This window comes from Rhynchophorus ferrugineus, unplaced genomic scaffold (assembly GCF_030347505.1).
Source record: "Rhynchophorus ferrugineus isolate W39M unplaced genomic scaffold, kcgeb_rfMv2 rfM7, whole genome shotgun sequence".
Lineage (NCBI taxonomy): Eukaryota > Metazoa > Arthropoda > Insecta > Coleoptera > Curculionidae > Rhynchophorus > Rhynchophorus ferrugineus.
In genome coordinates this window covers 3,596,863-3,615,968 of record NW_027472586.1, presented here as the reverse complement: position 1 = coordinate 3,615,968, position 19,106 = coordinate 3,596,863, and the positions used below count along the sequence as shown (strand labels likewise).

The 19,106-nt window shown below is 34.5% G+C and overlaps 1 protein-coding gene across 8 annotated transcripts in view; it reads left to right on the top strand.

The window, feature by feature from the left end:
* The window catches only part of LOC143199517 (uncharacterized), a 180,369-nt gene extending 164,080 nt beyond the window's left edge, over positions 1-16,289 (top strand). For 4 of the 8 annotated variants that reach the window (XM_076409392.1, XM_076409388.1, XM_076409387.1 and 1 more), the window contains 6 exons: positions 795-1,052; positions 4,449-4,496; positions 6,389-6,563; positions 9,015-9,447; positions 11,116-11,371; positions 12,873-16,289. In XM_076409392.1, coding sequence (XP_076265507.1) covers positions 795-1,052; positions 4,449-4,496; positions 6,389-6,563; positions 9,015-9,447; positions 11,116-11,371; positions 12,873-12,933 — 1,231 coding nt within the window. In that variant the 3' untranslated portion in view covers positions 12,934-16,289. The remainder of the gene's footprint in view (positions 1-794; positions 1,053-4,448; positions 4,497-6,388; positions 6,564-9,014; positions 9,448-11,115; positions 11,372-12,872) is intronic. The other 4 variants (XM_076409396.1, XM_076409394.1, XM_076409393.1 and 1 more) reach the window with 1 other exon arrangement.
* Positions 16,290-19,106: the final 2,817 nt, after the last annotated feature.

Genomic DNA, 19,106 nt, shown 5'->3' with positions numbered 1-19,106 from the left:
CCCACAGTCAGTCAAGAAATCAAGAGAATTGCAAAGAGTTATGAGAAAAGACTCCATTCTCATGAGAATATTGAAGCATTGCAACTTTTGGATACCATCAGAACAGGACACAGAGTCAAAAGAATCGAACCATATGATCTTGTGTAGTTTTGTGTAGTTAGGTGCATATAATAAAAAATACAGCAATGACATGTATAAAAATTATTTCACCAGAGACAGAGATAGGCCGGATGGATCCTCCTAGTTATATACCTAGATTTAAGTTATCATAAAGACAAATTGTGGGTTAGTTGGAAACGACTATTAACAACGTAATAATTAAATAATAAAAAAACTTATATATGATACAATTTTTCTTAATAAATATCATCTAGGACCTAATATTCAATGATATTTAACTAGATGTCTTAAAACATTAACCTTTCTGGGATTGTACAGCTAAAATCATTGGTTTAAGATAACAGTATCATGAATGTTATATCATGTATCATGTCCACATCGATACAGAAAAATGTTGTATAATTTTTTCGCAATAAATATCATTTTAAAGATAGAAAACGATTATATTATATGCTAAAACTAAATCGCTCGTTATGCCAATAAGTTGATATAAGTCATTTTCATACCTGAAGTCATCATATACTCAACTAGATGTCTTATATACTGACTTTTTGGTATTGCTCAGTGAAAATCGTTGGATATACCCAATTAAATATCTTAAAACACTGATTTTTTTGGTATTGCTCAGTTAAAACCGTTAGTTTAACATAACAGTATCATGAATGTTCCTGCAGATTTTTTGGTTTTGGTCAAACGAAGAAGAAAGCGTCATCCAGCGCCCAGGCCAACCAGGGCGGCTCCGCGCAGCAGGCAGTGACGATACCCTGCGCGGGAGCCCTGAGCAAGCGACGCGGCAGCGACCGCAGCTTGTCCGGATCGGCGCACGAGATATCGCATTTCGGAGTCAACGTCGGAGCGCACACCAATTTGTCAAAGGAGCCGAAAGTGCCTCATTCGCACTCACAAAGTAACCTGAGCGACATTCCATACAGGTGAGTGGTGATTAAATACCAACACAGCAGTAAAATTACTGGTCTGGGCAAATGAAAACTTGGATATCGATGGTTGAGCCGAGAAAAACTATGTTGTTTTATAATTCTTTAAGTTCTTGGTACCAATTTCTGTTTATCTGGTGAACAGGAACACTGTTAGCGAATCTGACAGTTTGCGAAAAAAGTCGAGTCTCTCGAGCACTGTGAAGTAATTTTGAGGGTTTTCTGAAAATCTTATTGTGATCGTATTATTAAGAACTGGTGACGTTTTCTTTTTTGGTAAAATTAAACCATTCAACAGATCATTTTGCCTTCGACAGCTAACAAAATTCTAATATAAATGAAAAATGGAACAAAAACATTATGATACATCTAATACATATATTATCGAAGGACTTAAACTACAGTCCATTATAACAGTTAATCGAAATGTCCCCGGCCTACCATAGTAAAACATATTTGTTGGCAAAATTTTTTTTTGTTCAACATAATTCCCTTCAAGGGTGATACACTGATTATAGCGACCCTCTAACTTTTCGATACCATTTTTGTAGTACGACTTGTCCTTTGCTTCAAAATATGCCCCAGTTTCGGCGATCACCTCTTCATTCGACCAGAATTTTTTCCCAGCGAGCATTCTTTTGAGATATGAGAACAGGAAATAGTAGCTAGGGGCCAGATCTGGTGAATACGGTGGATGGGGAAGCAATTAGAAGCCCAATTATTATTAGCGTAAATTGCTTCACACAACACAATGGTTAAAGCGAAACTGCAATCAAGATGGTAGCGGGACTTTTGCCCCATCTTTTATTTACATTTAACTTTTCCCCACCACCTATGAGGTAATTTCTAGGCGCATTTTTATTATGTAGTGGCCTTATACACCTAATTAACATTTGTATATCAAAGTAATGTTTTTTTTTCATCAGAGATCATTTTATCTTTTTTACATCCAGCTTTATTTCCTTCGTTGCAGTGTTTCCTTGTCAAGCTGTTTTGATATCATTGTATTTTTCCTTAGTTTCTTCTTTTACTACCTATGTACATAGTAACAGTCTTGACAAAATTAGATTTAATCACTACATCCGCTCTAGTGTATTTTCCATATTAACAAATAGTATTCCTTCTCTCAAACATTCTAAGTGCTCATATTCTCAATAGTTACTCACATATTTATGCACATAGTTCCCATCACCCTGTCTCGGTAATTCTCTGAATCTTTGAGTCGTTATTCAAGTCAACGATTCTACCAATTGTTAATTTCTTCTTTAATGTGTCTGATGGAGTTCATCAAATCGATGGTGTTGTTGTATCCAATTCTTCTTTCCACAACAGTACGCAAGTCAGGATTGTCTCTGGACTTCCAGAGGTTCATCAAGCTGATTATTTTCCTGCTCCTGTTTCGGTTGAATGATCAGAACAGCAGTATCAGTACTGATGAACATATCCCAAATCTTTTTACTAATATTTATCGATTATTTCATAATTTTCATATATTTTTTAATCATGTGGTAGCCACGACTTGAATTGATTTATTTTCTGTTCGGTTTTCAATGTATATTTTAACGGTTCCATTGATTTTACCATGATGTTTCTGAACTGTATAAAATATGAACCGTAATTAGGGGGCTTCGGTATAATTCTCATCGTAATTTATACAAACCATAAATAATGCACCGTTTGACACGGTCCTAATGTTGAATTATTAATAATTGTTGCGAATATTGAGATTTTAATTTGCCTTGACCAGCGATTTCGTTGTAATGCAAAGTAGAATGCTAATAGCCATTTGATCGCTATGCGCATGGCTTACTGGTATTCGGAACAGTTGTTCGAGGAATACCCTCGTCTGCATCTGTCCAAAATACTGTTTTTTCTAAAATAATATCGGGAGAAATGATGTTAAAATGGTTATGATTAAGCGTGGACTTGTTTAGATTGAACATAATCACACAAAATTGATAAAGATATGAGAAATGCGTCTGCGTATTGGGTGTATGACTTAACTTTTACAGATATTCAACAATTTAATTTCATATAACAAATATATTTCAACCATTTTAATGTTGGAAAGATCCTTTTAAATGAAATCTCTTAACATAGTGAATAACATTGAAGCAATAAACTTTTTATCCACCATGTTATGATGGACCAGAATAAAGTATAATCAGATGGAATTCAAATCTGATGATTATGTCAAGTGCTGGAGAATTTCCCATCTCTTCAAGAGGGTTTTCTGAGTCACTAGAAAAAACATTCCTTGCTGATGCAGTAACTCATCTCTTTTCTTTCTTTTCAACTTCTTTGTTTGAACGGTTTTGAATAGTTTTCAGAAGTTTATAATAAAGCTCTCTCTTTTTTGCCCCACTATCCACTATCCCACTTTCTCTTTATATAGGTTCTATCCATGACTTTTTACATTTGGGATTGTTGTAAATAATATAATCATCACGTGTCATACTTTTCCATTGAGTTCGTTTTTCGTTATTTCATTACTGAACAGATACTTACTCTTTCTTTCTCAATTTTTTATTTTCCCATTTCGTACAAACACTTGGAGAATCGTTATTGACATGACTCCTATATCTCGTTGAGTCTGCATGGAATTTTCAAGCTTAAAGCTGCCCAAAACACAAACTAACAAAACACAAGCTAATCACCACTTCTGGACCTCACTATAGATAATTACACGTTTCATCAGACACAACGTAGTCACAAAAGCACTACAAATTCATTCCCGTTCTCTAAAAAGGCCTTTGTCCGTTCCTATTTTAAATATAATCTTAAGCTTAAACAATCTGTAAAAATTATGTCATGTACCTAATAAATCATTTATAACGCTGCACAACAACTGTTAGTTTTTTTTTTGGAGTTTTCTTATTGATATTGCTTCCTTATTGACCGTGGATCATAACATATTAGGTTATGATAAACGTTTTCCCATTGGCTCCAGTACTGACATCTGTTGGTTTAGTTTAAGGGGTTAAATTGTCAGCAAGCTTTCCCCATCTTAGATGAAAAGCACAAGCTAAATTCCGTGATCTCATTTGAGATCTTGGCTTGTCAAAGGAAGAATCTTCTGAGATCAAGTTTTATGTTGATTTTGTTGTAAAGAAAGATAGTTGAAAAGATAACTGACACAGTTATAACTCTTTAAGTATTTTGGCAAAGGTGATAAATGATCTTTATCGTAATTTAATTTTTCTTCAGTCGTAAAAACTGGTTTTTGTTGCTGTGCAGTGTATTTAATGATCAAGAAAGTATCTGACATTGTCTTATATTATCGAACGGATTTTGTTACTGAACCGATTTATGACGTTAGTGACATTATCAGTGACCCGGTACCGGTTGGTGATATTATTAGATGCCTAGATGTAGCTAGTTGCTTACTTGCAGGGGAGACCTAGACCTGAACAAACCGAGTGTCGCCAGCAGCACGAGTCCGTAAGTTATCCAGACTGAGTGCCAGTGATGTCGATGTGTTGTTTCTCGATAATGAATTGATGTTGCATTGTGGCGCCGACGATCATTTACCATCTCATTCTGTCTAACGATTAACTGGTTGTTGCTTGATCGAGTTACAAGTGTGTTTCTTACCATTCCATATAATGATAAACGAATAACGTAGTCGATCGTCATCCATTGCTAGAAATATATCTTCTTGTACTATATCTATATATAAATCGTGCACATCTTCTTCCTAGACGCTTTAGTATATACAACATTAACCTCAAATGTCATTGTTCAATAAACCTAACTCTTTATTAACGATATAATGTAAATACTTTTAACTAATACATGACCAGATATGCATCTTACGTTCAAAAATTTAGGTTGTGCTACATGTTAGTCAAAGAAAGCTCCAGCACGGTTCTTAATATTAAAGGTGGTGAAAAGAAATCCGTTATTTTTTCAATAGATGCTTTTGAAAATGGTATCCAGATGGGAATAAACTAACATTCGTAAATATGGACACCAGTAAAGATAAAGTACATCTCTCAAGGTCTTATTATCTGACAAGTATCCACTAGTAAGACCAACTACCCTGTTGATTTTAACCAAATGTCTATATAACATTCAACAATTCTTGAAGATGTTCCTCCTATATATTAAGAGGAAATATATATTAATCTCAATATTTGTTATTTTAATTTTGTTAAACTATACATTTTGCAGTATTTTAACAATGATTTTCGTTTAATTCCAAAAATGTATATATTTTGAAAGTTTTATCTTTATTTAATAGATGAAATAATTTGAATCTTGAAATTGGTATTTAAAAAAAAATAGTGTATATCTATTTATGTCATGTATCTTAAAAACTATATACTAAAGTAATTTAATGTGTATTTTGTTTTCTTTTCTTTCGCCCCACAGGACATATAGTTTGAGAGTTTTTTTCCTCATACATATATATTTGACATTTTTTTCATATATATAGTAGTGAATTTTGATCTTTTTTCAATATTTTTTCCTGTCATTTTCGTTCAAATGAACTCAGCTTATTAATGATTGTATTATTTTCATACAACTTTTAGTTTTTGGGCTATACAGTGAAAACAGTATATTCAAAAAATGAATGGATTTCTGTCTATATCGTATATCATAAAAACTATAAATGCCAAAACAATTTAATATGGATTTTCGTTTCTTTTATACCAAAGTACATATATTTTGGGAGTTTTATCATTATTCAAGAAATAAAATAATTTAACACATTTTGCTTATATTGCTATCTGTTTTCTGTTTATGTCGTATATCTTAAAAATTATAAAGGCCGAAGCAATTTAATATGGTCATATATATTGTGAGTTTTCTTTACCCGAGTATCGAGTAATGAAAATTTGCTATTTTGCAACATTTTACGTTAAAATAATCGCTTTATTTTTAAGTTTATGAACATTAAAATAATTTACACTGCATGTTTTTTTGGGTTATTTACTTTGACGTAATTTAAAAAAACTGCAATAGTTTATTCTCGGCTATATAAATATATCAATTAATAAAAAGACAGGTTTATTAAACAAACAGTAAAAAAAAACAGTCGACTCCTACATTATTGATACAGTGCGACCCAAAAAAAAGAACAACACGACAAATTATTCACTCGAACATGTAAAATTCATTCAACATTCAACTGGTATATATATTTCTCCGCTTTCCGCCATCCTTTCTCTCTCTTTCAACTTTCTGCACACACGCGTCCATCAATAATGACTAGTTACTAACGTGGCTTGAATCAGTGTTAGTCGCAGCAAAAAAAGCCTCTATCTCTCTCTTTCTTTCGGTCTCTCTGATGTTTCCTTTTCCCCCTTACCATTTATTAATTCATACAGAGTTAAGAAGCCGAGCATAGCGCCTGGAGCCTCGACGTCCGAAGAGGTATGCCCCTGGGAGGTTCCCGCTTCGCCGCCGAAGACACCGGTCACGAATCGCAAGAACTCCGCCCATCTGGACTCCGAAAGTTCGTCATCGGACGTCAGCGTCGGTGTTTCCGAACTGGTCGAGAAAGTAAGTCAGTCGATTTTCCCATTTAACTATTCAATAACTTCGAAAATTGGTTTACAAATGCCCTAAATACTGGTAGAACTAGTCTATAAACATCGCAAAAAAAGAATTTTAATTTGCGATGTTGCCAGTTCTTGCAAGTTATACGTTTATTTGAGAAAGTAAACAGTTCAATTCGCAAGGTTGTCATATTTTATTGTTATTATATTGTTGTTGTTATATTTTAGAAATTTTACTTATATATGGGGAATATCATATGATTATACGTTATACGTATATAGTCAAATTGTTATTGTCTTAAATATGATGACACAATACTTATGCATTAAGTATTAACATTAAAGAACAATATTTCCAGAACATATTTAAAAATACAAGGTTTAAGTATAACAAAGTGAACTGCATATATCAATTTTGGTTTTAAAATCCTACTGAGTTTTTTTATCCACCAGAACAAGCAACAATCATTTTTCTTAGTACTTTGTCTTACTCGAGATGTTGTACCTAGTTAATAGTTATAAAATATAGTGCCATTTATTGGCGTAATATCAGATATCAGATAATATCAGAGATCAGATATGAGATAAGTTCTATACCCAAAGACATGGACAGAGGTCCCATCAGTACATCAGCCTTGAGGTTCTCCAGCTCTTAGATAATGGTGTCTTAGTCAGAGGGTGAAGGAGAGTAACAGTGACATAGATATTAAGCCCAGAGTGTCTGTTGCGACGCAAATTTAATTATTTATATTTGGGGCAGTCAGGTAAATTTAAGTTTACGTTAATTGTAGAAATCTTGCGGTTGTATAGTTAACGGGTCTAATTTATTAGACCTTTAACTGATGTTTATATAACCTAACATTTATGAAATGGGAAAAGAATTATGTTTGATAGAAAATATAACATCGCATTGTATTGAATATCTGGTGAAATTAGCCAACCAAAAAAAGTACCGAGTAAGAGAACATACGTGTTTAACAAAGATGAATCGCATTGGCTCGTTGTCGAGTCTTTCGGACAACGGGGGTTTACGTACCGAGGCTAGACGAAACGTGTCAGAAGTTAGACCTGGTAGAAGACTCCTTATTCTTCCTATAACCATAAATGTTCCAAAAAAGACCCAAAATCGTGAAATTTTCGGGAATTCCTTAAGAGTCCGAAACAAAAATATCCATGTTTTATCAGCGTGAGAAGTGCCTAGCTGGAAGAGTGTTTCCCACCCCGATATTCTCACTGAATCAGGGTACAGAAAAGGATTTCTTGGACCAGCCTTGTCCACTACCACCAAGAACCCGATGGAGGACCTTCAGCGATAACACACTGTGCATCGACAACGAGAGGACAGTATTTGCATCGACAACGAGGGAAAGAGTTGAAATGAGAAAAAGAAAGTATTGTTGAGAATTGAAAAGAAGAAAGTATTAAATTGATAGAAGAAAATATTGAGTTGAATAGATCGAATGTTAAACGCATCCAACAGTAACCAGTAGAATTCCGGTCTATATTAACCGAAACCAGACTTTCGTTATCAGTAAGTTTCGATCGAAACTATTTGAATCATAATCCTTTTCCCATAACTTATTGATTAATATCTTTATATATATATATATATATATATATATATATATATATATATATATATATATATATATATATATATATATATATCTGAAAAGGGCCATTTTTGTAACTATGGGCAAAACATTCTTTCGACATAATTTCCTCTCGATCTTATTGAACATCCTAGTATATCCTAATTGTAAATAATATAATTCAATACGTGAAACAATATTATGTGGTGCTCAAAACACCTGCAACGCCGACGTGAAAAATTTCCTTTGACGACGGGAACATCAAAGGAGGGGCAAAAATGTTGCCAATTAAAAACAATGGAAAATAAACAAAAGCCGGCGCTATTTCCGAACTTCTGGCCCGGGTCTCGGTCTCGGAGAAATTGTTTTGGCGCTCCGATAAGTTACGTGGGTGTTTTGGTCACTGAACAAACGATCGGCAAGTTTTATTAGAGACCAAGTTTAGAACGTTAGTTGCCATAACGACTTACGATACTATACGGCTTGATATTAATATTGGAAATATAGTTTTTACAAAACCACCGTTGACATTTAACGCTCTAAAATATTAACGGTGCTTCATTCATTTAAATTCTTCCAAAAAATAAAAATAAAAGCCCCGAAGCATATCTGGAACCTATCGATTCACTTTAATCATTATCGATGCCTGTAAAACGATGGCTCCTTGGATCTCCTGCTCTCCAGTGGTTAAGACACATGGTCATGAGTAAACCTATTTAAGTTCCCGTTTTATATCTCTACGTATTACGGTCCAGATCTAGCATCCTCTGACCGACACTTATCTCGATCTCGCCTGCCGACGGCCTGCCTCGCGAAAAGAACCGATTCTCCCACGGTCTAACGCTAAACATGTCTGGTTTCAGGTGCAGCGATCGTTGCTGACCCAACAGCACACCCTCGACTGCGGCAAGAACCTGCACGTGGACACGTACGAGACGCCGCGACGCGCCTCCGTGTCCGTGCCCATCACGCACACCTCCGGCTCGGAGGGCGCCCGCAGGAAGGTGTCCTCGTTCGAGGACAACAGCTCGGCGACCATAAGCGCCGCCTCCTCCGTGTTCGTGATCCCTAGTGATAAAGACAATAAGAACGACGACTGCCTCGGCGTGAACGTCGTCGTCGGCGAAAAGACTCTTAGGAAAAGTCACAGCATCGCGAAGACGTGCTCGGTCACCAGTCCGGCGCCGATTATCAGTGTCAGTTCGGCGACAGACGATCCGGAAGATCAATCGGAGATCGCCATGGCCGACGCCGGTGACATCGCCACCGTGGAAGACGCCGATCCACCTTCTACAGGTTTGTCGTCCTTATTGTCCGTATCCGTTGTCTTGTGAAACGTACAAGAAACCTCTGCCAGACAATAATATTACAGATTAGCATAAACAGACTTCTCCATCTCCCCGTATTCTCAGATATCACTAAACACCGACAAATAAGTCCATAACTTATTGATTCTTGGATACATTTGGAGTCTCATATATTTCACATAAGCCCTTAAAATATCTACCTAATTCCTATGGTCAATATAATAAAACTCCATTGATTTTACTTTCACAGGTGATGACACTCCAAAACTTTGTAATGGCCTTAACAAAACCACCTACTTCTCAACTAATCATTTACTTTTAACTGCAGAACTGAATAATATAAATCAAATTTTGAACAAAGTTTCAACTTATATATTCTTGAAGACTTTTGGCAATCACCATCTAACAAACTTCTCAAGCTCTCCACAATTGTTCTCATCTTCCTGAAAGCTTGAAAAATCTCACTAATTATTAATATATGTCTATAATTTATTTTTTTTGGTGTACTTTTGGTAGTCTCATTTATATTTTTCAGCATCAGTCACCTATAAACCCTCATGTTCTACCTTAAGAACTGCCTGCTTCTCAACTAATGACCGATAAACATTATTGCGTTGCTTTTAACTAGAGAACTCAATAAAATAAATTAATTTTTCTGCAGAGTTTCAACTTCTATATTCTTGGCAATTCTTTGGCAAACATCATCTAATAATGTTACAGAGAACCTATTTACTTCTCAGCCAGTTTTCTCATTAATAAATTTTTATATTAATAAAGATGGCCTCAGTTATACTATCCTCATAACATTCGGTGTTCAGTTCCTCCAAATCAGCATAATAATTCTCATCAATCCTCACCGAAGATCTAGTTCCAGAATTCAACAAGGCCAAGTCATTATTTGTAGTACCTTTAGAGTTTTGATTGATTTATTCGTGAGTACTTTTTGGATATCATCTCTATTTCTCTTGTTCTGCTATTCGAAGAAACTACTAAATAAATATCTTCTTTTATTGTCCTCCCTTCTCATAAAGCTTTGAGCATTAGAGGCCACCACTTTATTGGCTTAATTTATTTTCTGGATCTTTAAACTCAAAAACATAACTACAAACACATTAAATTGAACAAGAAGGCTTATTCCATTCTTCAAAGATAGCTCAGCAACAGCTCTTTGGAAGACTGAAGAAGATGCCTTACTATTTTTGTCACATCAGTGGTAATAATTGGCCTTAGTATACATTGGATTGAACCATCCTCTATGATCACAGTCAATATTCTTAGGGCATTGAATCCTTGAAAAGAAGTCAGTATCACTATGTATTGGATAGATAGTTTGTTGAATTCATTATTATGATGTTATTGAAATTAAAGTCGTAATACAAATATAGATTTTTTATAGATTAAAGTTTCAGTTTAATTATTGTCTTGGATCCAACGCGTTCTCTTAACCGTACAAACGTAGCCAAAATCGATCAGTTGTGAACAGATTACATCAAGAGATAGACAGCAAAAACTAGTTTCCTCCTTTGACAATCCCTTTTGACCTGAACCAATACACCTCCGCCATTCCATGTTTCTTAGACAAGAGTACATATGCATATTAAAAAAAATAAGAACTATAATGATAATGAAATAATATAAATGTTGGATAATCTTCTAGAGCTCGTCATTTACGAAGCACCATGCTCAAGCCAACTGGAGTCGGTGATATCGCTCGTTGCTGGGCCCAGCAGGGACGAACCCAAGGCGCCGCTAGCCGAGCCTGACAGCGAGTCCCCGGCAAGCGAGTTGCCACCGTCGGAGATAGCGATCGAAGAGGACGCAACGCCAGTTACCGAACAGACACCAAAACCCACACCGGATTCAGGAGAAGATGGCGAGGCCAGAAGCAACGATGTCTGTCCTTGGGAGGATGAGTGAGTATCTGGCTGTACAACGTCTTCATGGCCGTTACCATGGGCTGTTTGTATTTAATTTGAAATTTAAGAGCAAGTGTTGTGGTTAACTTAATAGAATATATTTCAAAGCATTGTCAATGGCTATACTGGGACTTATCATAAGTATATAAGCTTAACTGTAAGTGCTGCTTAACCAGACTATGTAATCAGAATTATTGATAATCACAATGTCTGGTGAAACAGTAGATTAGCAAACTCTCTTTTCAATCAACATATTAATTTGTATAAAAATCTCCACCAGTCCCAAAAATAGACAACCACAAAAATCTTGGAAATATTAGAACTTCTTATCCCACAAATGCAACTAGGTGATCAAGTTTTTCTCTGAGTTTGTTCAATTATCGTCTGTAGTCACTGCCTCGTCAGCTTCCAGGAGTTCTGAATAAAACACCTCCTTCAGACACACCAGATACGCAGAAAAAAAACTTTTCTATGTGGATATACTTTTTCTCATCTTTCACAGTCATAAAATCATACAGGTTATGCTTTCCTTTCTTCCAAATTCACAAAAGACGGCGTGCGTTTTAAATGTAATTATATTATATATAATTATATAAAAATACGTTTGTATGAACCACTTGTTGAATATCCTTCAAATTCCAAACCCTCTCCAATAAATATTTATAGATATACGATCTGACAATTAACAGATATAACGAATTATTAAATATATTGTACTAATGTACTTACTAACCACAATTTTTACAAATTATACTAATTTTCTTGGTTACTATATGGAACAGTCTTTAACATTTTTCTGAGGCGAATTAGAGATTCAGCTCGCTTAAGTAAATGAACGATTCATTATTTTCATCAAGTGCCCACAGGTGTCTACATCAATGACAAATCTTCTGAAATTCTAGCGTTCTCTACAAATAAAAACTTCAACACTTTTTTTAGAACTATGTAAATATACATCAATCAAAAAGTCTGGGTTCTGTCATATATAAACCGTAACCTTATAACCCTAAACAGCTGATTTCAGTGAACCTAACCTTATATTTATTGAGATCTGTCCGATTTCATGGCAACCTAGAATGGCTTTAAAATTACAATAATTTTAATGAACCTAAACATAACCTTATATTTTTTGACATTTGTCAGAATTTCATGACAATATGGCTTTTAGTTTAAAAGTTTCAGTAATTTGAATGAACCTAAGGTTTGTAAACCTAAACTTAACCAAATATTTTATGATAGTTGTGAACATTTCTTCACAATGTGGCATTTATTTTAAGTTACAGTAATTTTAACGACCCTAAGCTTAACCTTATATTGCTTGACAACTGTCAAAATTTCCTGGCCATCTTGCATTTCATTTAAGTTACGGTAGTTTTTAGTGAAATAACTTTTGCCAACTTCAAAATGATGCAAATAGTCAAATGAAGATTGACTTGATTAATAAATTCATTGTTTTCTTAGTTAGATCTAGAATTTATTGAATGATGTTACCTTACAGGGAGAGTTGTAAAGTTGACGCCCCATTCGTCAAGACCTACGCCACGCTAGGGTACCTCTAAGACCAAACCATCGTTGTTATGGTGCAGCTGTACAAAAGGAGACTGTTCTGCTTCGACGAAGACGAGAATGGGTGGAGAATAGAGTAAAATTAATGGCCATTGTTTTGAGCGTTGACATAGTACTATAGAGTAGGTGGTTGTTTTGAAACATCATTGCTAGACCGGCCATTCCCACCACAACAGTTCGACAAAACTTGTCACATTTACTTTCAAATAAGAACAACTATTTTTTCAGTATGTACAACATAAAAATATGTGGCACGTTCTAGCAAAGATCGTTCAAAATTTGCGACATATTTTAATAAACTATTTGCCAAAATATATTACATTATACAAACATAACGAGAGATCGAACAATATTAAATTGATGCAAAACAATCTTAATAACATCAGAATCATAACAAATAAATATAATTTAAATCTCCTTGTGCGAATGTACGTGAAGAGCTGAGATTATTTGCTATAAAAACATAACGATAAGTTAAAACAGAGCAAGGATAAAAAATAAACAGAACTAAACCCTTTTACGACGAACCTTACCGGATCCACATTATCTAAAGTTAGAAAATATTCGATGAACCCGTTCTTCTATCCCCGTCGTGACAATGTGAACTCAACGATTCGCACGTTTCCGTTCAGACGCCGACTCAACCCGAACGGTAAGGTCGGAAAGTCGACTAATGGCTCAGGTATGAACTATTTACTGAGCCCAAGTCACACCTGAGATCGTTTATCTGATTTTCCGGTCCGGCCCCACGCACAGCCAACCGAACCAAAATCTACACACAACGACCTTAACTTAGCATTTAATATATTACTACTTAATATGCACACACTCGATATATTCGTTGTGGTGAACTTAGTGTATAACCTTAACACTGTGTACTTAGCTATGAGAAACGAAAACACACAAAAAAACGCTGGACGAGACGGTTAAGCGATAGGTGCAGACGAGTAGCCAGACGTCCAACTCAAAAAAAAAATGTTACAATCTATTATAACTTTTTCGTAATATATTATGACGTATATAAGCACATATAAAGGTATCTTATTATATTTATATATGTTGTAGGTCTAGATGTGTTAGTATGTGTATGATCGTGGACCGAGTGTGCAGATTTTGGTCGTTTATCGAACCATCGTCAGTTTAATTGAGTTGAGAATATTTTCCGGACTTGAGATGCATCAAGTGTGCCGTGACCTCCAAACAAAACGTTCCCTAATCGGAAATTCGCAAGAATGGAAGTGGTGGATATGATAACTTACCCGTGATATGTTCAATTACACCTTATACCCATCTTAAGGCATGTACATTTCTTCGTTCGACATTCTTTCATATGTTCTTGTTTTAACTTAAGCTAAGCTTATAACTCTTATAACTAGTTAACCAAAAAAGCACGCTTTAAAAATTCTAAAGACAATAACCGATTACCTTAATAGGTGTAAATTTACATTGTGATGGCTAAAGCGCTTTTTTTAATGACTTACGTAACTTGCTATGTGAAATGATTTCAGAATTCCCATTCAGTGTTTATTTCTCGAAAGACACTGTGATAAATCAACATAGAACCGGAGGCCAGGTCTCCTTCTGATTGTTGATCCTCGGTATATTTGTTTTGTTCTAAAGAAATAATGGATATATGGATTAAGGATACACTGAATAAAAACAACTGCAATCCGAGATATCAAACAATAAGGTGAATTGGGCAAATAACAAAACAATCCACATGTTTAGGTTCATTTGTTTCGCCCACTTGTTGGATGCAAGAGAAGTATCGCGGGCTTCATATCCATAACCGGCTGTGGGTAGCAGGAAGAAGCGAAAGATAAGACGCGTTAACATTTATTTCAAAGAAATGACTCATGATTCTTAATATCGAACACAAAATATATAAAAACAACCATTAAGTGATATAAACTTAAATAAACAAATTAATGTTTATTCAATAGATAACCTTATTTACAACAAAACATTATGTAAAAGTCATCATATATCTCTATTAGCATTTTTTAAAATAGGAGTGGTAGTAAATATGTTCTATTTTTTTTGTTTTAATGCGTTTCTGTTACATCTGTTTAAATGATACTTTTGCTATTTTTTCAGATTGCTTTTTCATTAATTAATATTTCTTTTAGAAAAGATATAGTATAATTGTTTTATATTATATATTTTTCTTTTGATTATAATGAACGCGATACAATGGTAAATAATATAAAGGGTTATTGTCTGTTTATATTTTTACGTATGCTACATAACGACACTTTTTGTCAGACTTGGTTAAGAACAAAAACTGATTTTTATACGCAAATAATCACAAGAGTATGGTCGAACACAATAATGGCCACGTAAATTTGGCCTAGTCACAAAATTGTTGTTAAATATCCGTAATTTAGCATGATACGATTATTGCTTTTGCAATAATGTCCCGAACCAATGAAACCACACTCTGGTGGGGCTGCGTTTTTTGGCCTCCACAGGGAGGGTGTGGCTTCGTCCGTTCCGACGTACTTCTAACTATATGGCCTCCTAATTTGGTTAGTTCCAATGTTAATAAGTGTAAATAGAGCCTGGCGCTGATACGACCAAGCTCAGAGCCGAATACTCAACATTCGAAGCTGACGGACGTTGAAATTGAAGAAACCAAAGTCGCGGCAACTGTTACACCGACGAAACGGGCCCCGATCCCGTGGGATGAGGTGTTTCGCTTTAGTTGTGAATGTTCTACGTGTCTTTCAGAAGCCGCAAGGCGACTAAACACCATTCGCATGGGCGCGAGCTCTCTTATTACGATTTTTTAAGTGAAAACTACGTAATCAAAAATAGATTTTGATCGATAAAAGTCAGCAAGACGTAATAGCTTTATTTTTCGCAGTGTTCTTTCGTTCCGAGCTATTTCATTTTCTATAGTAAGAGTGTATCCAATTGCTAGTAGAAACGGTAGAGGAGATGTAGTACACTAACTTGTGGAAATCCACCATGATCACCAGGCAATCAATTACCATAGGTTAAACGGAATTTTTTCAATATTTCAACCCAGAATAGTCAGTTACGAATAGGTAAGTCGAACAGGTACAAATTGGTGGATTCATTTACAATTTAGTCTACTAAAATCACATTATTAGAAGAGCAAAAAAATACTTATACAATGGAGTATCAGAAAAAATTGTAACTACTCTAAAGGTGTGATTTATTAGTAATGTACATAGTTTTATAACAATAGAACTTATTATTAATTATTAATAAAAATGTTAAAAAAATTAATGTTCTTAAAAGTTTTATTTATTAGAGTTGTTAATAATGTTATTATTATAATCTATTGTAGATTGTAAAGTAAAAGAAAATGTGATAAAATGTTTCCTTCCGGTGTTTTATTTCATATTCCTTTCACTCTTCAGCCTTGCTACTTCTGAGCAAGTAAAGATAAAGGCTTTTAAAAAGAAAAATTGAGGTTTGTGTGACGTCACAGTTTTGTATATTTTAACAGTTTGCATATTTTCAGGCAATTCTTTTCGGCGATAGTCGTCAATCCTGATGTGTTTCGATGGTTTGTCGTTTCTCAGTGTAATAATAATAGTCTGGGAAAAAAGTAATTTCGGTTTTTGTTTCTTTCGTGATTTACAAAGAGAATTTATTCAGTTTAATTTCAAATATTACATCGACGATATTTGTACCATTGTGATCGATGTCCTCTTGTAATTTTTCTGGTAAAAAAACATCATTTCGTCATTGTAGGTGAGGGTCAACTGTTCGGTGAGGCTGTGTTTTTGGCCTCCACAGGGAGGGTGCGGTTTCAGCGATTCGGACGTACTTTTAACTATACGGCCTCCTAATTTGGTTAGTTCCAATGTTAATAAGTGTAAATAGAGCCTGGCGCTGATACGACCAACCTCAGAGCCGAATACTCAACATTCGAAACTGACGGATGTTGATATTGAATAAACCAAAGTCGCAGCAACTGTTACACTCACGAAACGGATTCCGATCCCGTGGGATGAGGTGTTTCGCTTTAGTTGTGAATATTCTACGTGTCTTTCAGAAGCCTGGCGGCCATTCGCGAGTCGACTAAACACCATCCGCATGGGCGCGAGCTCTCTTATTACAATTTTTTAAGTAAAAACTACATAATCTAGAATAGGTTTTGATCGATAAAATGAAGCAAGACGTAATAGCTTTATTTTTCGCAGTGTTCTTTCGTTCCGAGCTATTTCATTTTCTATAGTAAGAGTGTATCCAATTGCTAGTAGAAACGGTAGAGGACATGTAGTACACTAACTTGTGGTAATCCACCATGATCAGTAGTCAATCAATTACCGTAGGTCAGTTACGAACAGGTAAGTCGAACAGGTACAAATTGGTGGATTGATTTACAATTTAGTCTACTAAAATCACATTATTAGAAGAGCAAAAAAATAACTTATACAATGGAGTATCAGAAAAATTGTAACTACTCTAAAGGTGTGATTTATTAGTAATGTACATAGTTTTATAACAATAGAACTTTTATTAATTATTAATAAAAATGTTAAAAAAATTAATGTTCTTAAAAGTTTTATTTATTAGAGTTTTTAATAATGTTATTATTATAATCTATTGTAGATTGTAAAGTAAAAGAAAATGTGATAAAATATTTCCTTCGGGTGTTTTATTTCATATTCCTTTCACTCTTCAGCCTTGCTACTTCTGAGCAAGTAAAGATAAAGGCTTTTAGAAAGAAAAATTGGGTTTGTGTGACGTCACAGTTTCGTATATTTTATATAATTATTTTCGGCGATAGTCGTCGATCCTGATGTGTTTCGATGGTTTGTCGTTTCTCAGTGTAATAATAATAGTCTGGGGAGAAAGTAAATTCGGTTTTTGTTTCGTTAGTGATATTCAAAATAAATTTATTCATTTAAATTTCAAATACGATATTAACTATATTTGTGCAGTTGCGATCGGAGCAGAACTTCTGGTATTCCTGAGATAAAAACTAAAGCAAGTGATTAAAAAAAAAACAGGTAATCGAACAGGGCATGATCTACGCTATAAGGTGGATGTATCAAAATTCCCCAATGCTTTCTTTTACCACACGATAGTAAGTCCTATATCGGAATTTTAAAATTGTTATCAAAAAAGAAACAAACAAACTAATTAGATAAGAAATCGTCACAAGTACGTTGTCGAATATTTGGCACAATGTATTGCATATCAATTGAAAGGTTATATTCCGTCAATGGCTGACGTGGTGGGTGCGTAAATTGCCTTTTAATCTGGATTTTTCTAACCGATACTGTTGGAGTGCAAACCTTCTCGAAATCATGGAAGTTAAGAGTGTTTTCTATTAGCTAGTAAACAATATAATAATTTCATTGTATCATCGAATACTTAACATTCTCGTGATAATAGTAAAAGTTCTACTACTATTCTACAACAATATTACGTCACGAAATCTAAACAGCTCTTAGAATTTTTTTAGTATATCTGTGTTATTAGAGCATAACAATAACATTAAAAGATTAATTCGTTAAAGTCCATTTAATTTACTAATAGATTTTTTGAACACAATTGAAACACTTCAAATTATTTCTAAATAATTATCTAGGGTTCTTCTAAAAAACTAACGTTCTATAAATGAGTTCGTTATTATTTTTTAACATATTAAATACCAACAAGCATTTGTAGTCAGAAAAAGCAAAGTATTACAGCCGAATTCCCGAATCAACAGGCTAATATTTAAGATCTAATATATTATTGTCCTTAACCGTGTTTATTCGACCAGATAATACAAATATTTGACTTTATATGGTGTTTAATCGGGCTGAATTAAAACAGAAACCAATTAGTTTTAGCTGTAAAGCTGTTATGGTTTAAGTATTAGATGTTGCCTTGGACCAAATATTATCTAAAGAGAGAGAGAGAGAGAGAGAGAGAGAGTCCGCAAGCGTTGGTTTTCTCTGTCGTAGCGCGCAGTATTATTTATTGGAATGCTGTAGATGATAAGCATAATTTAGTAGAAATGTGTTTGCATTACATCATAATAATCAACTGAAATAAGTAACAGGTCAATTGAAAAGTGCCCGGCTTGGCACATAGATGGCGCTACTAGAAATAAATCCATACGTTTTTAGTTAGCCCTAAGCCTCAAAAGATGCGTGTATAAATTTGACAACTGTCGGATAATTACTTTATGAAT